The 20,539-nt window shown below is 49.9% G+C and overlaps 8 protein-coding genes across 8 annotated transcripts; 3 read left to right on the forward strand and 5 right to left on the reverse strand.

Annotated features, from left to right (window-relative positions):
* Positions 1-574: 574 nt before the first annotated feature.
* ASPBRDRAFT_56567 (MFS transporter) lies at positions 575-2,475 on the forward strand (the record flags this gene model as incomplete). The annotated part of the gene is made up of 3 exons (XM_067627589.1): positions 575-895; positions 1,243-1,710; positions 1,783-2,475. The coding sequence occupies 3 exons, from the start codon at positions 575-577 to the stop codon at positions 2,473-2,475; spliced, it is 1,482 nt and encodes a 493-aa protein (XP_067477012.1).
* A 1,865-nt stretch (positions 2,476-4,340) lies between these two features.
* ASPBRDRAFT_129606 (uncharacterized protein) lies at positions 4,341-6,758 on the reverse strand (the record flags this gene model as incomplete). Its single annotated transcript, XM_067618154.1, has 5 exons — positions 4,341-5,073; positions 5,229-5,774; positions 5,847-6,122; positions 6,185-6,579; positions 6,633-6,758. 5 exons carry the CDS (start codon positions 6,756-6,758, stop codon positions 4,341-4,343), a joined length of 2,076 nt encoding a protein of 691 aa, XP_067477013.1.
* Positions 6,759-8,460: 1,702 nt separating this feature from the next.
* On the reverse strand, positions 8,461-10,542 carry ASPBRDRAFT_56570 (uncharacterized protein; the record flags this gene model as incomplete). The annotated part of the gene is made up of 5 exons (XM_067627590.1): positions 8,461-8,707; positions 8,761-9,476; positions 9,525-10,224; positions 10,273-10,376; positions 10,468-10,542. The coding sequence occupies 5 exons, from the start codon at positions 10,540-10,542 to the stop codon at positions 8,461-8,463; spliced, it is 1,842 nt and encodes a 613-aa protein (XP_067477014.1).
* A 669-nt stretch (positions 10,543-11,211) lies between these two features.
* On the forward strand, positions 11,212-12,371 carry ASPBRDRAFT_66851 (intradiol ring-cleavage dioxygenase; the record flags this gene model as incomplete). The annotated part of the gene is made up of 1 exon (XM_067628798.1): positions 11,212-12,371. The coding sequence occupies one exon, from the start codon at positions 11,212-11,214 to the stop codon at positions 12,268-12,270; it is 1,059 nt and encodes a 352-aa protein (XP_067477015.1). The 3' UTR covers positions 12,271-12,371.
* A 573-nt stretch (positions 12,372-12,944) lies between these two features.
* Positions 12,945-13,661, reverse strand: ASPBRDRAFT_208498 (uncharacterized protein). The gene is made up of 2 exons (XM_067621829.1): positions 13,467-13,661; positions 12,945-13,402 (listed from the first exon to the last, which is right to left on the reverse strand). Exons 1-2 carry the CDS (start codon positions 13,585-13,587, stop codon positions 13,209-13,211), a joined length of 315 nt encoding a protein of 104 aa, XP_067477016.1. The 5' UTR covers positions 13,588-13,661; the 3' UTR covers positions 12,945-13,208.
* Positions 13,662-14,752: 1,091 nt separating this feature from the next.
* Positions 14,753-16,148, reverse strand: ASPBRDRAFT_45056 (DUF4419 domain-containing protein). The gene has a single exon (XM_067625316.1). It carries the CDS (start codon positions 16,072-16,074, stop codon positions 14,968-14,970), a length of 1,107 nt encoding a protein of 368 aa, XP_067477017.1. The 5' UTR covers positions 16,075-16,148; the 3' UTR covers positions 14,753-14,967.
* Positions 16,149-16,701: 553 nt separating this feature from the next.
* On the reverse strand, positions 16,702-18,772 carry ASPBRDRAFT_208500 (catalase; the record flags this gene model as incomplete). The annotated part of the gene is made up of 8 exons (XM_067621830.1): positions 16,702-17,433; positions 17,494-17,761; positions 17,809-17,898; positions 17,955-18,079; positions 18,134-18,203; positions 18,257-18,294; positions 18,345-18,403; positions 18,454-18,772. The coding sequence occupies 8 exons, from the start codon at positions 18,770-18,772 to the stop codon at positions 16,702-16,704; spliced, it is 1,701 nt and encodes a 566-aa protein (XP_067477018.1).
* A 621-nt stretch (positions 18,773-19,393) lies between these two features.
* On the forward strand, positions 19,394-20,539 carry ASPBRDRAFT_181147 (uncharacterized protein). Its single transcript, XM_067619937.1, has 2 exons — positions 19,394-19,794; positions 19,858-20,539. Exons 1-2 carry the CDS (start codon positions 19,456-19,458, stop codon positions 20,179-20,181), a joined length of 663 nt encoding a protein of 220 aa, XP_067477019.1. The 5' UTR covers positions 19,394-19,455; the 3' UTR covers positions 20,182-20,539.

Consider the following 20,539-nt stretch of genomic DNA (forward strand, 5'->3'; position numbering starts at 1 on the left):
CGTAGTCGCAAAGACCAGGAGAAGAGTGTCAACATTGGACAGCATACTTATAAAGAGAAAGCTTCCCAGCAACTTGACTTGACTTCAGAGCGTTCTAGAACGACGACGTTGTTGATGAGAGAAGCGAACCGTCTGACCCTTTAAACTTCAATGCAGCTTTTCATTGAGCTATAAAGTTAAGTTGAACGTAAAGGCTATGAGGTCCGCGCGGAGACGATCCGTACACTTGTAGAGATAAATTCTCCTATTGGGGCATGAAGCACTCGTGATCTGAACTTTGAATCCTTCATTAGACTCAAGGGTAGAAAGAACTCTGCCTTGGCCGCCTAACTCAAAATCCAAATTGTCGCATCGCGAATCAGACCTTGTCGGTTCCATGTTGACAGAAAACCTAAATGGCAGCGAGATACGAATCGCGTGACTGACGACTTTTGTCACTACACTTTTACGATAAGATGGCTGTGCTTTATCGGATAGTTGGAAATAGAGGTCGATGTTTCTTCGCTAACCAACATGCAAGCTTCGTTCACCGGTTTTCTTTGTTTTTTAAGTACCGACCAGGAGGCAAGACACCATGGAGACGATTCGCGACTCAGCTTTCGGAAAATTAGTTCGTTTCTTGAGCGGCTACAGGCTTTTACTGTACCCCGAGGAGTTGGATAATGTCACGTGGCGGAAATATTTACGGACGCCTGAGGTGAATGAGGAAGAAGGCCTGACGCTGATTAGGGGTGAAGACTTTTACGACCAGCATAGTCTCTATACCGTTATGTCGCAAGCTACTCGACGGAGACGGCAAAGGCCCCCTCTGAGAAGTGTACTGGCAGGTCCATGGCATGGAGTGAAGGAGGTATCGCCAGAGGCAATTGGCTGGGGAGGGCCAGATGATAGCGAGGTAGGACGCCATTCAAAAATACAGTTTGACTGCCGGCAATGTAAGATTCCACGCTAATGCGAGCAGAATCCCCAGAATTGGAGTATCACGAAAAAGATGCTGGTCACGCTACTTATTTGCCTTCTAACGTTTTCCATTTATATTGGTTCGGCTATCTACACACCTGGAGTGCCGGGCGTGGCTCGGCAGTTTGGTGTCAGTAATGTAGTTGCACTTCTCGGTTTGACACTATTTGTGTTCGGATATGGACTGGGTGAGACGGTTCCCTTCAAATGACTTTCCATCGATCGTGTCCAATGCTAACTGAGAGTTATCGAGGACCTATGGTTTGGGCTCCAATATCAGAGCTTCCCGCGGTGGGACGAAGTCCGATATATGTTATGACACTGGTTGTGTTCGTTTTCTTCCAATTCGCGGTCATCTACGCAAAGAACATTGGCATGCTCCTGGCTTTTCGGTTTCTAACTGGATTCCTTGGCTCGCCTGTTCTCGCAACAGGGGGAGCCTCTATTGGAGATATGTGGAACCCCAGAGTCCGTGACTATATGATTGCCATCTGGGCATCCTTTGCCATTGCTGCTCCTGTGCTGGGCCCTCTTGTGGGAGGTTTTGCTGCCTCCGCCAAAGGCTGGACGTGGACGATTTGGGAGCTGCTTTGGGTATCTGGGTTTACTCTAGTGCTTCTCTTCTTTTTCCTGCCAGAGACATTCGCCCCCAACATTTTGAGCCGCCGAGCACGCCGTATTCGCCGGATTGTGAACGATCAGAGATATGCGTCCGAATCCGAGATCGAGATCTCGCAGGTGGCTTCCAGGGTGAGTCCATATAGTGAAGACTGTTTATATGGCCCTATTAAGGGTACCCTCGTATTAATTGATCCGAAATAGGATGTCTTGTTTGAATCTCTCGTCCGCCCATTTGTTCTCTGCTTTCTTGAACCGATTGTCTTTCTGATGAATCTCTACATCGCCCTCATCTATGGGATTCTGTACATTTGGTTCGAGGCTTTCCCGATTGTTTTTGAAGGAAAGCATGGTTTCAACGCAGGCCAAGACGGCTTGGCGTTTCTAGGCATCTTGGTAGGGGCTGTATGCATTGCTCTTCCAGGATACTTCTGTTGGAAATACTACTGGCAGTCCAAACATGTCAGTCAGGACGGCCACCTATCCCCAGAAGAACATCTTCCTCCGGCGTGTTTTGGGGCTGTGTGTCTACCAATATCCCTTTTTTGGTTTGGCTGGACTGCAAATTTTGCAAGTGTCCATTGGATTGTCCCTATCATTGCTTCAGCGCTGTTCGCTATTGGGGGATATCTCATCTTTAATAGTATTTTCTGCTACGAGGCACAGGCTTATCCAAAATATGCAGCCTCGGTGCTTGCTGGAAACGACTTCCTGCGATCATCTTTTGGCGGTGGGTTCCCCTTATTTGCAACTCAAATGTTCCATAATCTCGGTGTTGGCTGGGCGTGCACATTGCTTGGTTGTTTAACTGTGGTGTTCATGCCATACCCCTTTTTGCTTTATAGATACGGAGAGAAGATCCGGATGAGAAGCAAATATGCCTGGCATGGGAGGTAGTGAAGGTGAATTTGTGAGGGGCAATAGGAGGTCCTACGCATTTCATGCTTACTTGAGAGTAGGGTGGATTTGGGCTGCTTGTTGAATCGAAAGCTTTTCTTGGTGGTAGTACCTGTGTAATCCTTCAATTCTGCCACACATCCTCCTGTATATATTGGGAGTTTGCGCACTTGCGTGAAGGAGCATGGATTCATTTGGTGGGAAGCCCGGAGACCTGGTAAAGAGGCACTGAAGGAAAGCCTCTATAATCAATCAGATCTCTTTATATAGTAGCTGGGATAATGGAAGGATGCGATTACGAGGGCTGCGTAGGTTAATATAAGTGCAGTAATATATAATGAGTAATACCATAAGAGCCTGTTTGTCAAACATCCGGTTTGCGCGATAGGCAGCCTGCTAGAAGGCCGCCGACATAAGAATAGGAGAAGAATCTGGCATGAAGTTGAGTAATATGAAAGCAAACTTTGAAAAAGCATCTAAAAGTCGTCTGTGAGCCCTCATAAAACGCATACTAGGCGAGCAACCTCGGCGTTAACCTGTCAGCTTAATTAGGAGACGATGCTTCCAGTCATGCATAATTTGGAGCCAACAGGGAAAACATCCAAATCAACAATAACGAGCTTAAGAAACGGTTGGTTCTATTTGCTCCATATATATTATCACGCTAAGCACGAGAAAAAGCTAATCGTCAACAAAGCGGTAGCAACACCCAGCGATGCATCTTCGGCAGATCGAGACAAATGAATCCTCGACTCTTGTTGCTAATACCAAATAACGCATACATGTTCCAAGGTTATGCATACGGGTCTTCCAAATGATGGTTCCCAGGAACTGTATTTGAAAAAGGTCGTATGACCGTGATGTAATAAAGGAAGGACGGGACCCAGGCCAGACCCTAGTATTGACCCTTAGCAGAATAGTATCTGCCTTGCAAGCAAATACGAATTTGCTGTCATCCAGCCAATGGTATTTTAATCGGCTAGCCGGCTTTGTACAAAGTCAATTTCTCCCATTAACCCAAGCTCCATGTCGTGTGTGAATTACCTCCTTAGAAACCAACGTTCCTCAAGCGCACTTCGGGAGATAGGACCTACTACCTGCCGTAATTTCTGCTTCCGTTATACACGCTCACAGAAAGAACATTTAAATCAGCGCTACACATTCGGTGTGCTCCTCTAAGCCCCGTAGACCTAGAGAACATACCATACCTTGTGTAAACGACTAGTCAAATCTGTGAGTAGCAATCAGCATCCAATATCCAAGGTTTCCTCTCTACAGTATTTGAAAGCCGCCTCTAGAGTCATTGGCCGTAGGAAGAAGGTCAACGAGGCTTCGGCGTTCTGAAGCCTTCATACTTGCTTTATTCCCGTGGCTGCCCGAGGACTTCGGACCGCACAGTCATCTGCTCAAACTTCGTAAGTAGAACTGGGGGAGAAACTTGCAGCTAGCGAATAGTACCTCTACCTGGGAGCAGGATATGCATGGTCAGCGATCAAACCGTGTCATAACAAATCGGCTTCATTGATATATACGCACTTCAGACGGGCAATTCGTTCATGTATCAACTTGGTCTTCTTCAGGTAATTGTTCGGCGCCGATAGAAAGGTCCTTCGGGGAAATACGCGATCCATGAAACCCCTTCATGATATACTGCACTATGTAGGAAAACAAAAATAGGCAGGCGCTCATAGCTGAGTCGCTTCTCAAGCAGATGATGGCCCCCGGTGATACATTGTGGTAGTGAACGAAAGTATTACTGCCAACTGGCCATGTATTCGAGGATCAGAATGACAACAGCAAGAAATATAAAGATAATCAATCAAAGAGATTCCACAACACACTACACCTTCTACTCTCCCGGCTCATCACGCTGCCAGCGTTCGCTCGAGCCTGTACTCCTCAGCACCATATGGCTCACCCGCATCCTCGCGAGCCATATCGTTTATCCAACGCCCATTAGGCTCAATCTTCTCGCCGTTTGACAATTTGGAGGCCAAATATAGCCATGACAGGGTGTTACCCACGGTGCTTACCTCGTCACTTACGCTGCTCGCCGCATACTTACTAAAGCGATCATACATCTCGTGGTCAGTATATAGTGAGAACAGATGCTCACTCACGGTATCTGTGTCTCCAGGCTTTACTAGAAAGCCATTTTTACCGTGCTGAACCTGAAGTGGAATACCACCGGCGAGAGTCGCAATCACTGGTTTTCCCATATGCAGTGCTTCTGACACTTTCACCTCAAATCCCTCTCTTGTGGAAAGTTGCAGGGCGATCTTTGCCCTCGACAGGAGGGCATGGAGCATTTGGTCGCTAGGGCCAATACGCATGACACATATCAGAGCCCGGATGTGCTCCAGATGTCGCTCAATGTATTCAAGGGCAGCGTCGTAGACGATTGCGCCGTCAGGGTCATCGACGGACCCATGACCGCAGATGAGCAGTTTGGGGGGCTTGAGATCTGGACGGCGCTCGGAAAGATGTTTATGGAACTTCTCATACGAAATGAGAACATCCGGAATGCCTTTTGAAGGGTCAAATCGGGCAACTTGGACTATGTAATCCTCTATCACAATGTTAGTTAAGACGGTTGTCCTCGAAATGGCACGAACATGGAAAGTGCCCGACCATCTGGAAATCCTATGTTGGGCATATACTGCTCCCGACACTTGGCATTGAAGATCCGACCATAGTGACTGGCGGTCCAGTCCGTCATGGGTTTGTTGAGTCCGTCTAACCAGTCCGTTGACGCAGGCAAATATCCGAGCTTCTGCCTCGGAACAGTTTGTGGAACAAATGCACGAACCGGGTGGCTCACGAATATGTCTGACTCTTTGATTGCCTCCCACAGAAACCCCCAAGCCTCTGCTTGCGGAGTTCCAGGAGTATCAACCAGGTCGCTTCGTATCTGGATGTGACTGCGGAAGATGACTGGCCGGTCTGGGGTGCGAGCTTTGATAAGTGGGATGAGCCATGGCATTTGCGGGTCGTCAATGACCACGACATCAGCACCTCCCTCCCAAGGTGGCATCAGCGGTCCGTTCTTTTCGAACCAGGCCGGAGGGGGCGCGCCATGCCGACTGGCCCACTTATAGACATGGGGGGCAAACTGATCCAACCACGGGGGAAGAGGCGTCCCCTTGAACCAGTAGCGTTCTGCATTGTCAATCACCCAATCTCGAAGTGAATCCCTGTCTGCAGCAGTGAACCGGATGCCGGGGTGTGCGACCCCCTGCAAGATGTTATGGTTGTTCTTCGTAATTCGGAAGATGCCATGTCTTGGCCTCGGGACATACCTGAGGGCGCCGTGAGCAGATGGCATACAGATAGACCAGTGACCGCGGATTGAAAAGGAAATAAGACATTACCATCTGAGATCGATTCCAAGTACTTTTGCGAACCGGACCATGGCATGCCGCATCAGAGCGACACCACCGCCCTGCGGAGTAGCGCTGAAGAAGGCTATCTTTACCCTTCGTTTCTGGAGGTCACTCGCGTACTTTTGAATTGCTGCCCAGGTTGCGGTTCCCACGGTTTTCTGATAGTCTGCGAGCCTAGCAATCTGTACGTGAAAGGCGGCGTCTACCTCAACAAGACCTCGACCACCAATTTCGGGCACTGGAGCGTGAGTAGGACCGAAGAATCTGAGGGGTGATGCCATTGTGAGAACTAACCCCTAATAAGAATAGACAATGGTGGCACTCACCGGATGCATTTTCTCGCAATGGACTCAGTGAGCTCATCCAATGAAGCGCGCGGTAATTGTTCTTCAAACATACCCCAGCTCAACTTCTCCTCTGATTTCCGGAGCACAATAGGGATGACATCCAGCTCGGACCAAAGGCGTGCACACAGATCTGGACATCGTTCCGCCAGGTCGGTCGGCATTGCCAAGCCGATGAACTTCTCGCCGTGCGCTTCCTGGTATTCCCTCATCTTCTCCACAATAAACTGAGTGATTTCGGCCTGATAACGGCCTTGACTGCTCGTGGAGAAGGTAAATTGAGCGAAGTCGAGCAAATACGTGGAATCACGGACGGCCACGGCGATAGTCGCTCCAGTCAGGAGGTGGAACCGAGCCGCAACCCCTGCGTAGATAACCTGCAGCGGGCATTAGTGGATGTTGAATCCAGAGCTACATCGTCCTTCCATACATTTAAAGGAGGCCCAGTCCAGTCATTCGCTGCCACCTCCGTCTTTACCCTCCGCAATTCATACAGGGACGTGCGCCTTTCGGTCCCAGTATCTCCGGTAGTAGGTTGGGCAGACACGGTAGACATGTTTGGACCGTTTACAGGGTGGTCTCATTGGGCATGAAACTGCTGGGGAAGTTATTGAGGGTAGCGGTCGGCGATGAGAGATGTTGCGATCTGGTAAAGCAGACATGATGACCCGCACAATAATATTGTCATTGTCAAGGTCATAACGACAAGAGCTAGGCCAATGAAATTGTTCTGAGTACACGAGATGGACCGACTAAAACAAAGGATATAGTTTCTGCGCTCCTGGGAGAGAAAACACTATGGCTCGGTCTAGATGATGCAGCCTACGCCTATAGGGCCACGAAGAAAAAGCCTCCTATCCGCCAACAAAGTGTAGTGTGATGCCATGACTTCATTGTTCCGTCCACGAGCCGGCGGGAACCGACCCGACACGAATGCCTACCGGAAGAGGGTGTCCATACCTGATCCATATGGTATGAGTCTCCGCACCTGCAAACATGTCCGAGAAACGGACAGGTAAACTAACATGTGGAGCTAATATCCAAGGGATGTAATGGAATACATTCATGAGAGGCATGGCAGAAAGAAGAATATGATTATCACTCAAACCTTGTCGAGATTGTCTTGTGGCTCTATCTGCCATACCACATGTAAGCTCAGCAAGTCTATTAGCCATTAAAGTTCATGTCAAGTCATCCCGCCCATAGCCGATGTTCGATTTCTATTGGTCTTTCAAGGATGGGCAACAAGACCGAGGAGAACAGTGTGGCCAAACATACCAAGTATTCAAGTCTGGCAGAGTGACTAGCTATTTATTTTAAGCATATTATACGCGCAGGATACAAGCTATATCTAGTGTAATCTTTCAGTGAGTTTTGAGGCACTTCGAATATCAATACAAACGATGCTTCACCGGGCAGGCGAAGTAGACAGCGACTTTTATTTGCCTTTCTCGCTCATCTACACCGGGCGCGATCGGGGTTGAGAAGCATGTTGAGCTTGGTTGTGGTGTAGATGCCATTTAAACCCTGAAACACACAAGGAACGGTGAAGAAGCGCGAAGGAAACACTGCAGAGGATATGGGAAAGGACAAAAGAGTAAGCAGTGAAACAAGCATGGCATATGGTGGCGGCTTCTTATAACAATTACCAGAGAACAATCCCTCTATGTGATCGTGCCAGTCTATGTAGATACTATATCAATTTCGGTGACAACCAGCTGCAGCTTCTCGCTTATATTAGTATCCGGGTACAGGCTCCTGTTAAAACGCTACACCAATTGATCTCCAGCAAGGATAGTACAGTAAATGCAGGTCATACTGTAGGTCTCAAAAAGCCACAATATCGGTGCAGTGTTTCTGAGACGCAACAAAGCATAGGAGGACATATCAGCATCCCCTAGAATTGCATAGTAGCTTCCGTAGACAATAATTTGTCGGGAATAGCTACTACCCGTAGCCTGTCGAGAACGATAGTCATGCTGAAAAGCGTAAAGCTTCAGCGGGTATCTCCAGACTTATTATATCGCGAACAGATATGGATGTGAGGCAGGAAGCTATTTCGATAATGGAAATATTGCTTCAGTCACTGGAGGATGCATTGTCAGCCAAGGTGATGAGTTGATGATGATGAGTTGATGATGACAATCACCTTATAGCATGGAATCAACCCGAATTCTCCGCAACGCCATGCATGGTCATGGTATAGGCTCTGTTGCGCAAGTCCAAATGGGACTCTAATTACTGCCAACGAGCAAGAATCACTCAGTAGCCTTCTGGGAGGCCTGCTTGGCAAGGAAGATTAATCTTTTGATCAGACAGACCGTGAAATAGATTGAAGGAAACTGTCCCCGCGCACTTGCTGACTCCTCGTGATCTAGTTCAGCGAACATATCCGCTAAGCTCTGTAGGAGTTGTACATCGTTCTCATATGACGGCGCATTAGGGTAACTGATGATACATTTGAAGAGGGAGAAGACGCCGGTCAGTAAGAACTGGGCATAGATCCTGATTAAACAATATTAGCGACCTTCAACGAACGGGAGACTGTGGAGAGATACCAGAACGTATGCCAATTCCAGAAACCTCGAACGTGGCGAATGTATATTAGAATGGACCGGGATGCCTGATGAAACAGCTCCGCACTAGATGGGAGAATGGACCAGCCAGAAATGCTGCTGTTGCCCTGCAGAGAATGACTGGCGTCGTGGATCTTGCCTAGTAAAGAGTAAAATTCGAGGTGCACACACACACCACGCAGACTCAGGTCATGGAACGTGTAATCAGGAGCGGAAGGAGTGGCAAACAGGTCCGGCCAGCAACTTGCGGGAAAGGTTGACTTCAGGTCATTGAGCTCCTGATCTAATTCACGAATATATTGGAGGCGACGGGCCTCGGATTGACTTCGAGCGTGGTGAGAATAAAGAAGATGATACACCTTGGATTTGAGCAGAGAAAGTCGGACGTCAGAGGGAAAGAGTAATTCTTTGGTAGGAAGAGGTCTTGAGAAAAACTGATTGTCGCATGAGGACAAAACATAATTGTCCGGTATCTGGAGATCGCAATCCTCGTCCCTGAAATGCGGCGATTGACTGTATCGGATGACCATGTTCTTATCGGCTCCATAACAAAACCAGAACAGGGCGCGGAGATGTCTGCCTTCGGGCTTGTCCAACACGGAGCACCGATGCGCGCCGAGTGTGAGGATCATTCGAGTAGCCAGAGACAGTAGGAGCTGGCCGGGTTCAATTTGCCCATTGGGCATGAGATAGGTCATCTGTGAGAGTCAGCCACAAATCCTCTGTTCATTGTGCCAATCCCATACCATCAACACAATCGCTTCAAGGCCTCTAACACTGGGCTTTTCCAACAGCAGCCTAGGTACGAGGCCCAGCGCTGCCTGGATGTAAGCATCTGGTTCGGCATCGACAAATCCCGGGCTGAGCCGATGCATCACACTCATCAGCGCAGTAAATGCGATCAGACAGGCCAAGCTAGCCGCAGATACAGTTTCATCTTGGTGGTTCAGTACACCCTCCTCAATCAACCGACTCAGGGCATCGGTGTTGACAAGGGGGAAGATGGAATACAATCCGCTCCGGGAGAAGTGATGGATGGAGTGTTGTACCAAAGATGTGGGCGGCCACTTTGGCGACAGGGACCGATTCAACCCCGTTCTGCTCTGAAGGCCCCGAAATTTGAGCGATTGTGCCGCCTGGGCTAGGAAATGGTCGAGATCGAGTTGGGCCCCCGTTTTCTGGTAGACTGTGGAGAAAAAGGCCGCTCTTTGGGTGGAGCCAGCTTCTCCTACTCCGCAATGGGCGATCTCTGCTTGGAATGTCGCAAGCGAAGTGGCTATGCTGTATGTGTCTGAAACATGATGTACAGCGAACAAGGGAAGCCATGGTTTTTCCGAACGTTCATGAGAAGTACTTCGTTCTCCTTGATCAGAATTGGGTGAGGTGTTCTGGACAGCCATCTGGGCTTCCAGGTCCCGTATCCGTGCTTTGGCATCGAGGAGTTGACTATGACTTCCGTTAGCGCACCAGTATGGCAATGACATCGGTACTTACTCTCGGAGGCTTTTCCGCAGCAGGCTAGGGTGTTCGGTAAATGTGCACTGCACACCTACGGAAGTACATGCCTCACAGGCTGGTTGTGCGTTGTCACAGCGAATCTAGTGTGGTCATGTAGGATAAGCACTCAAATGCCATAGAACTCCACTTGCAGGAAGTAAACGAATCATTGATTTGGATGCAATCACGTACCTTTTTCCGGCGGCACAGATCACAAGCATTGCGAGCTCGTCCACCAGGGCGCTCGACTGAAAATTGGCCGCTCATGTTAGTGGGAGATGCCTAGCGGGCCAGAACGACAGCAGATACCGGTCTAATGCTCCTGGATCCTGGCGGTTCCTGTAAGGACGTTGCAATTTCTCAGCCAGGCTTAGTCAGCGGCAACGCTAGGGCCGGTGTTTGCCAAAGTTAAACATGAAGGTTGACGCGGGCAGGAAGATGCAGAGGGCAAGATGAAGTGTCGATCCTGGGGAAAATGGTGCCGAGACGCGGAAGCTGCCAAGAGCCGGTTGATCCCATCTCCACTCCGCTCCATTTGCTACTTCGAGGACAGCGGATAGCCTCCATCAATCATCTTCCTCCATTTCATAAGCCACGCACGTCTTTTTGATACTGATGGATGTCGACCTTCCTTCCTCCTTCCCCGCCGACTGTGATTCACTTCAATTGAGTTCTATGACAAGAGATCAGCCAAGATCCTATACAACGACGATGACGCGTTTGCAGGCCTCGGGACGGTTCAGAATGCCTCAGTGACAATATCAAGCAGAGAGCATTGCGTGGATATCGGTCTACTTCCGGATCACAGACATCCCGAGCCCGACAGATTGAGGATATATAAAGCATGGCTTTTGGTCGTCTTCAAATCTTTCCAAAACACAACCCAACTCATACTCACTCGTTCTCTTCGAACCGTCTCTCCTCAATTATCTCAGAATGCAGCTTCTTCAGCTCAAGCAGGCCATCGCGCTGTCGCTGGCCGGTTTTGCTATGGCGCACCCGGGAGCCCATGAACCCAGCTCTTTCACCGATGTCTCCAAGCGTGCCTTCCTGCACAACGCCCACCGGAGTCTGAGCCAGTGTGCCGGACAGCTCAAGAGAAATGGCGTCCTTGAACGAGCTGCTTCTCGCCGCGCCGCCGTGTTTGAGCAGTACAAGAAGCGCTCCTTGGGTCTCCGCGATACGGAGCAGGTGGTCAACACCTCGCACCACTCCTCCCTCGATGTGACCCTCAACACCCCTGAATCGGAGCTTTTCTCGAAGGACCCCGTGTGTATCCTAGCTCCCGAGGGTGAGGTTGGCCCCTTCTGGGTGAAGGGCGAGCTGATCCGCCATGATCTCTCCGACGGCGAACCGGGTGTGCCTCTCTACATTGACGGCCAGTTCATCGACATCAACACCTGCGAACCCATCCAGGACCTCTACTGGGACGTCTGGAACTGCAACTCCACTGGAATCTACTCCGGAGTCCAAAGCAGCATGAACGGCAACGTCAATGACACTTCCAACCTTGACAAGACATTCCTCCGTGGCATTCAAAAGACTGATGCTGATGGCGTTGCGGGATTCAAGACCGTCTTCCCTGGACATTACTCGGGTCGCGCAACTCACGTCCATGTCATCGCCCACCTGGGTGCGCAGGTCCTCGCCAACAACACGCTGACTGGAGGCCATATCCCTCACATCGGCCAGCTGTTCTTCGACCAGGATTTGATCTCCCAGGTTGAGGCCACCTACCCCTACAACACCAGCACCGTTGCCATTACCGAGAATGCCGACGATCACGTGGTCATCGTTGAGACAGAGGATAGCAACTCCGACCCTTTCTTCGAGTATGCTTTGCTGGGAGACTCGATCGAGGATGGTGTTTTTGGTTGGATTACCCTTGGAATTAATGTTACTGCCAGCCATGACAGCAGTGCTACATATGCTGCTAGCCTTACCTCTTCTGGCGGGGTTGTCAACGAGGATTCCTCGAGTGGGGTTGACATGTAAGGCCCATGGAGGTCTTGAGCGGTGGAGCCGGAGCTTTTCCTGTGGCTTTTCAGTCACTCACCCTTGCGATAACATCGACTTGTTAAAGTCGGAACCCTGTCATTTAGTTAGTAACCTTCTGTCTCATCTTATACTTTACCTTGGAAATTGAATTGAACACTTCAATTTATTACCAGGATTGATTGTGGGACACTGAGTGTGCCAATTATGACTGTTGCGACAGCTACTAGAGCAGCCCCCTCGCTACACCATAGTAGGCATTCAATATAGAAGTACCTATAGGCTGCCTGGTTGCCATTAGAATGAAACAAAACATACCCCCTCTTCTAGTTTTGATCAGATATCAAGTAGTTTGAATGAATCATATGGCTAGCCTGGGGCTAACCCAGTCAAAGATCTAAGAATTTATTACCAGAATTATAGCCTCCGGGGAGGTTTGAAGTTTCCTGCTGAGTCAAAGTCCGTAGCATTGGTTGGGGGCCTTGTAGTGCTGACAATATGGAAAAACCTGGCTGCGGATCGGTGGCTGCTGGAGAGTATATTATGTCGGTCAAGAAGAAAGGAGAAAGGGGTACGGTCGCACTTGCGGGTGGGCTGGTGGGAGAAGAGAATGACTGTGCAAGACGTCTAGGAACCCACATCTGAATGGGAGATTGGTAGTAGAAACGGAGTAGCTGGTCAGCTTTGCACGGTTCTATTTTGAAGCAGGTCGGGGTATATGGATGAGTATCATAAAAGTCAACCCACGTGAGCGGAATATCATAATCCGTAGTCCTAGGACAATCAAGTTCCAAATGATCACAGGAACAACCGCACTGGTCATCGAAATTCCTCGATCTCTTGTCTACCACCAGTATCTAGGTATATGATGGACGAATCACTGCAGACTTCGCAATCTACGCATGACCCCATGCTTCACCCTTCATCCGTTGCACTATCTACACCGGGTTATCACAGACGTCACTCTTTCCAGCGCCACTGTTGATACAGATGACATGACATTCCTCAACAACACTAAGTGATTTGTCGGCATTGCAATGGAACAGGTATCTACCCCAAAGGCCCGGGTAGCGAGCGGCTTCAGGGGAACCCCATCGGACTATCGCATCATGCATCGCATCCTTATTACCGCCTTTGTATATATCAGTCTTGTATTGACCTTGAATGGAGTGGGCTTGAAAGTGTTCTGAACTTACCAAGGCTGTCAAGGACGACTTCGCAGTAATTCAAGCCCGGAGTGCAGTTCCCAGTTGCGGCCGCATTGACAGAGGCTGATAGAGTGAACAGAAAAGTCCCAATTCCAGCTGTAAACTTCATTGTGTATTAAGCAAAAAAGTTGTAGTAGATCGCGAAGATATAAAGAGTATCTTAGTTGCAGTGGCCAGGTAGTGATTGATTGAATTGTGAAGGAAGATCTCACTGAACCATAAAGAGAAGGGTTTATATATATTAAATTGGTGGCAAATTCACTGTAAGCCAGGACTGACATATATCATTCTCCAAAAGCTGATTGCTACTACTATACATATATCACATGCCTACTTGCAGTAGTTCTGTGGGCCTTGCCTAAATGCAGCTAACGAATCAAGTCGCATGGCACGCTATTAAAACCCGGGGTAATAGAAAGTCCTTACTAGTCTACAGACTATCTCCCCTAGTAGGTATCGGTCCCAACACTCCCCTCTGCGATCGGCAGATGATGAGAGAAATAGCTGTAGATAAGGCAATGCCCTGTTCGTCTGAAGGGTGTAGCGGGGTTGGATTAATAGTCGGTGGAAAGAAATCCCTGGATTCATGCTGCGGCCTTCAATATGCACCCTCCAAAGAGTGTGCATCATGTAGACAAGATATCCTACCCCGTACACACTGATGAATGCTGAATAACTCTTTATGAGCATACGAGCACCACAGTCACGGTTTGAAGGTGAGAATAAGCAATATCGGGATTACTGTGACCCGTGATCCTATGACGCTCAGCCGCACGCCCCACACGCGTTGAAGATCGACCAGCTGAGCAGCCCAGCCCTGTTTATGAGATCTACCAAGATCTTCAACATATCCATCACGGTATGAACTTCCTACGGTGGCCAAATATGACTAGGCATGGGTGACTGTTATCCCATGTGGACTGTGCCCCAAGATTCTGGGCGTGCGAACAGGGGCCCCAGATAAGGAAAGCCCAAGTAGCCGCTCTTGGTCCTGCCATAGCTGGCTCAGCTCCACGCAATCTAGTATCCCTAGCTTGTCTGCGGGGACTTCCCAACATCCAGCACTGCAGGGATGATCCCTGTTTACCGGTTACATCTGGTCATCCGGCGTTATGGCCATGGCCGCTTTGAGAGCTATGGCATATACTTTCTCAATCCCCATGCTACACAGTCGCATTCTGGACTACTAGTATGGACTATTCTCATCTATGGTTGCGGGTCAACTTTGTAGTCAATGAGATGGCAACATTCATGACCATTTTTTTAAATATCCGTTGCTGTGTTGAGGGCACTCGCCGAAGTGGAGGATTAATCAGAGCATGCTAACTTATTGACATCCTACCCCAACCTTACTCGGCCTACGATCGAGCACCGGTCACAGGAGAATGGATGAATCAAGCTATGAATTGGGTATTGCGTTCTCGAAGCAACTGTATTTTCGACCTTTGACGTATGCTCAGGAATCACCAAGTTTACCCCTCGGTTGGTTTTACTCCTCATCCTCCGCAGCAGGGGCCTTCTCATATATACACCATCCCGAAGCCGGCTGAATCATGTCCTGCTGGCCACCTGCATCTCCCACACAGCTGGCATGGATACCGATTACACCGGCAACGAGCTCCGTTTCATACTCGGTGCCATTGTCATTCAACTTCATCGGGACCGAGGCGAACGCTCCCGGGATGTCCGTGAGGTCGACACGACGATACTGGACCCCATCCAGTTCACATCCCGACGTGCCCTTATCCTCCATGAGCCGACCCTTCTCATCCCAGTAGCAGAACGCGGTGACCCACCCGGACAGATAGGACGGGCCACTCCCGAAAGAAATTCGATCTGCACATAAGCCCCAGAATTCACGCACCGACTCTGAAGTAGGATCGTCAAAGGAGGTAATGAATCTCGTCAGGATAGGCCGGAGAAGACGAGCAAACTGAGCCGGCTCGGCGCCCAAGTCCGGAAGCTTGTCCAGTTTGCTCAGCAGCTGGACCCAGTCTTCCCGCTCGCCCAGCAACGTCACACTGGGAATGCCGCACATCAGATAGGCCTTGAAGGAGAAGTATTGCTGCATGGCACCCATCATCAGCACCGCCGCTATGACCTGGTCGCTGGTGCTGGTGGTGCTGAATGCCGGCATGAGCCATGTCCGCAGGTCGGGATCCACGACCTTTTCTTGGATGGCCTCGGTCATTTGGACTGCCAGTGCTCCAAAGTCGACGGAATTAATCGTCCCCACTGTGGTGACAGAGACTTCTTCCTTTCCTTTATGGGCCACGAAATGCGACCGCAGCTCTTCGGCATGCTCGTTGATGTAGAAGCTCAGTTGGGAGAGGATGGCGAACCACACGTCCTCCGGTCGCAGGGTCAGATGGTGATGGTAGCTATATGCCTGGAATACGGCATGGACCAGGCCATTCGAAGAGGCGCTGATGTGATTCTCAGCGAGGTGTTCTGGAGTGAAAGAGCTCTGGAGCAGCTGCTTGCAACGACGGGCGTTTTCTGGACAGGACTCCTGCAAGAGGTCTTCCGCCGTGAGTGCCTTGGCTGTACGCCACGCCTCTGGTCTAGAGTTGGAGGTGGTCAAAGTAACCGGCATCTTGACTGCTTGCTAAGTAGTACTCGTGGGTAATGTGGACATGGAAGAAAAGCTGACGGGACGATGGTTTGGATGGTTTCAAAGTTTGCCTGATCAACTAGCAACTTGTTAGTGGGGCTATTCCATCCCTCAGGCTTGGTGGTTTCACATGAATCTCCAAACACAGTATCGATCGGCGTCAATCATTCACGGGACTACTATAGGACTATCTACTTTGTATGAGGACAAGTACTGTCACCATCACTATCTTCTTTGAAGTCCATTATTTAGTACTCTTTGGGCGCTTATTTGGACCACCGAGTGCGGATAATTGAGGAGACCGACTGGTTGGATAGAATTGCCGTACCGGCACAGATATATATATTTCTTTTCATTAGCGGAGCATCGTGTAAAACCACCTTCGTGAACCAATGGGTTATTGAACTCCGATTCATCGTCGCTTCAGCAATGCTGCCTCCATGACTGGCTGTACATTCTACAGAGAAGGGACGCTAGTATTTACTGTAAGCAGAATGGGATAAGAAGGTCTGTAGTGGATTATACTTGACAGTACAAACTCTGAATACAACCGGGAACATGTATCGTAGGAAACATCATATAGTACCAATGTAGCCATTGCAGAGCTTCTTACACTCGCACATTATAAACCGGCTGCATCGGACACGTTCCGACCAACTTATCAGTCGGGGCGCAAGGGCGGAACTTGGGCTCTTTCATGGCGGCCTCGGCACCACCAGCCCGTTGCTGGACATCGCTGAAGGAGAAGGACTTTTCCGGGAGCAGATCATAGACGCCCCGTGCATACTCCGGTGCAACGCGGTACAATTGTGCCAGATACTTGATCTGAATCACCGGATACTCCACGAGTCGAAGGAGCCGAGCAGTGTTGTCGTGCAGTTGCTTGCGCGCACGCTCATCCATCACCTGCGTATACAGAGCCCGCGGCTGATCATATTCCGAATCCTTACCTTCATGGTAGAAATGGGACTTGCGACCGACATTGTTGTCCGCCAACTGGTACGGCGCCTCCGCCACGTCGGGTCGGAACTTGTTGACGAAGCTGTTCGGGACATACTGTGGGTTCATGCCGTGATTGGCATCCACGCGCATCTGGCCATCGAAATTCAGCGAGGAATAGGACGAGGCCATAAACGGACAGTTCACGGGAATCTGATGAAGATTGATGCCGATGCGGTGATATTGGGCATCGCGGTAGAAGAACATGCGGAATTGCAACAGGGGATCCGGGCTATCTTCGATGCCGGGGACCATGCTGCCGGGGGAGAACGCCGCCTGTTCCACGTCGCGGTGGAAATTCTCGGGATTCTTGTTGAGGACGAGTTTGCCGAATTCGTGAAGCTATTCCAGTGGATGAGTGACCCAGGGATTGCAGAGAAGGAGGGTTTGTTTCTGACTTACCGGGAACTGCTTCTTCGGCCACACCTTGGTGACATCAAACGGGTCAAAGCCCAGTTTCACGGGGTCTGCGTCTTCGGGCTGCATGATTTGTACGTGCGCAGTGTAGGTGATCTCCTCCCCTTTCTCAATGGCCTGCCACAAATCGCGTTTGGACCAGTCCGGATCGGCGCCTCCGTGGTATTGGGCTTCATCGGCGGTGAATTGCCGCTGGCCATTGTCGGCCAGGAAATGATACTTGATATACACAAACTTGCCTTCACCATTTACCCTGGAGGGGTTAGTCGTTAAGCACCGAATTGATGTATGAAAACTTACCATTTGAAGGTGTGGCAGCCGTAGCCGTGGTTGTTTCTCCAGCCTTTTGGCGTTCCATGGTTACTGAAGAACATCATGCCGGCATGGTTCCTGTCCCTTGTCAGCCACATGGCACTCAGCCTTCCTATCCGTCAAACAAGACATACCCCTCGGGCGTATTCGCCAACAGGTCAAAGAGGGAGTTGTGGTCGAGGAGGAAGTTCTGGGGGTTGCGAGATTGCGACCGAATCACATCAGGGCCTTGGATAGGATCTCGGCAGAAGAAAACGGGCTGGTCAGGCAAGGTTAGAGATATGATAGGAGGAACGGTAGGAGGAGCACATACGAAATTCAGCCCCACGATTTCATAATTGCCTTCTCCTGTGTAGAACTTGATGGCAAAGCCGCGGGGGTTTCTGGCCAGATCGGGGAATTCCGTCCGAGAGTCACGGTAGAAAAGCGGACGAACACGGGCGTCTTGAGTCCGGATGATTTGAGAAAATCGGCCTATACAGGTTAACTTTATTCATTCCATAAAAAGGCCAATAGGAATGTACCTTGGTGAGATTGGAGACATCTTTGGTAGTCTCGAAGTATCCGAAAGCTCCACTACCACCTGTTTATGGTCAATATCCCAATTCTATTGAAGGAGGGCATGGCACATACATGGATGGACCATTCGCTCCAGGTTCTTGGAGCGGTTGAAGTGCTGCTGTTTCTGCAGCAGAAAAGTGTCGGATACCAAGGGCAGTCCACCCGCCGTCTTGCTGTGAGCCGGATCGGGGAAGGGAATACCTTCATTGTTAGTGAAGTAGGGCCCATCATCCTCGCGCTTGCCGCCCTGCTGGACGCCCGTCAACTTGGCGGCTGTTCGGGCGGGCCCGTCATTGGCCCCCTGGAACAAGGAATTCAATTGCTTGATGCGCGGATCCGCGCCCGCAGCACCCACCGCTTCCCCCAAGGCCTGCAAAGGATGCGCTGCCATTCTGGCTGCTGTCTTGGCAAATCGATCAACTTCACTCATTGATTGATATCGTCTGTTTAACTGGTGTTTTCTGATGGCATTGGGTTATGTTCTTATACTTCCTCCCTTGGCTTCCGGGTGGTTCCGGCATGTATTAGACATGACGATCTGCCGGGGACCGTTACCTCATGCAAATAGAGTTATGGTTCCCTAAGCTTACCACAGAATTAAACTCTGGGCAGGCTGTCGTCTCGATGAGCAAATCGACCGGGTGGCCATGGCCAGGCTGCGTGCACCAGGGATTTCAGCAATGGAGAAGCCGGTTATTGAGGGCTTTCCCGCACAACAACGATCCCTTGCAACTGCCATTGGCTTTACAGGCAGCACCACGACCCCCCGAAACTGGGACATCTCGACTATGTCATTGTTCTATCATGCCACTACTCATTTGGAAGCGCAGACGAAACATGATTAATTGCTGAACCATTGTTGGCTGACCGGACTGCGGCCAGTTACCAATACTTGGTGCCCGCCCATGTCATACTTTGGAGCTGGTCTGGAACTCGAAATTGAAGTATTATAAACAGGTTCTGCGCTGTACCCCCCGAACTCAAGGACGATGTAGTACAATGTGCACATAGTAGTGCTTCCTTGTCTGAGCCAATTCTTACAAACGAACCTACTTCTTGATCGGACAGCTGATAATGTCGCTGTCAATGTACTCGAGAATATCATACAGACCAGGATCCTTCATCTCCCTCTCTAAGACGCTTCCGATAGCGAGGCGTGGATTCCGGACAACTGCCCCCGCCGCGATTCGCGTATCGGAACTCATCAAGAACGACCATCGCGAACTGAAGGATGCTTATCATCAGATCCTGAGCGCAAAAACCAATGATGACCGGGTCCGATGGCAGAACCAATTCACCTGGGAGCTGGCCCGCCACTCGATCGGCGAGGAGTTGGTCGTGTATCCCGAAATGGAGCTCAAGCTGAACAACGGCAAGGCTATGGCGGACCACGACCGAGAGGAGCACCAAATAGTATGCTATCTTCAGTCTCATTGTGATAATACAAGAACAAAGCTAAACAGTCTGGTATTGCAGGTCAAGGAGCTTCTGTATACGTTTCAAGGCCTTCAACCTGACGATCCCGAGTTCATCCCGACCCTCAAAAGCCTCTGGGCCAACCTGGAGCAGCACATCAACGAGGAAGAAAGCAACGATCTGCCCGCTCTGGAAGGCGCTCTGGGGGATGATGCCTCCGAAAGCATGGCGCGTTCTTTCGGTCGCACCAAGAATTTCATCCCGACTCGGAGCCATCCCGCGGCCCCCGACCAGCCACCATATGAAACCGTGGTCGGACTGATGTCTGCGCCGATTGATCGATTGGGTGATATGCTACGGAAATTCCCTGACCAGAAGGCATGAAGTGAACATTAGCCTTTCTCACGCTTTCTGTCATGGGGACCGATGTGATCTACGGTCGGAGACGAAACAATTGCCCTTCCTTTGTAACATTATTTCCCGTTTTGTATAGTATAGCACATTGTATCTTCGTTGATATACATCTTTAAGTGCACTTCAAAGCAAATCAGGGAAAAGCTCAGTTCCATTTTCGATACTGGGAGTAAATATACTGACAACTTTGTTATTGACATATATGATATGTGTGACGCGATGTTAAGGAGTGGGCATGATCATTAGGTTTTTGCGGCAAATGTTATTCACCCACTTCTTCTTGATTGTAGTCTTGCAATTGGAAGAATGTCTCAGCAATGCCATCCCG

The sequence above is a fragment of the Aspergillus brasiliensis genome (genome assembly GCF_001889945.1).
Source record: "Aspergillus brasiliensis CBS 101740 unplaced genomic scaffold ASPBRscaffold_9, whole genome shotgun sequence".
Classification (NCBI taxonomy): Eukaryota; Fungi; Ascomycota; class Eurotiomycetes; order Eurotiales; family Aspergillaceae; genus Aspergillus; species Aspergillus brasiliensis.

Excerpts from the sequence above, each read along its gene's own strand:
- ASPBRDRAFT_208498 (XM_067621829.1), bottom strand. The coding sequence starts at position 13,587 with ATGAAGTTTACAGCTGGAATTGGGACTTTTCTGTTCACTCTATCAGCC. Across the intron at positions 13,403-13,466 it reads AGTCGTCCTTGACAGCCTTG|GCGGTAATAAGGATGCGATG; the intron begins GTAAGTTCAGAA and ends ATATATACAAAG.
- ASPBRDRAFT_45056 (XM_067625316.1), bottom strand. The coding sequence starts at position 16,074 with ATGCCGGTTACTTTGACCACCTCCAACTCTAGACCAGAGGCGTGGCGT.
- ASPBRDRAFT_181147 (XM_067619937.1), top strand. The coding sequence starts at position 19,456 with ATGTCGCTGTCAATGTACTCGAGAATATCATACAGACCAGGATCCTTC. Across the intron at positions 19,795-19,857 it reads ACCGAGAGGAGCACCAAATA|GTCAAGGAGCTTCTGTATAC; the intron begins GTATGCTATCTT and ends CTGGTATTGCAG.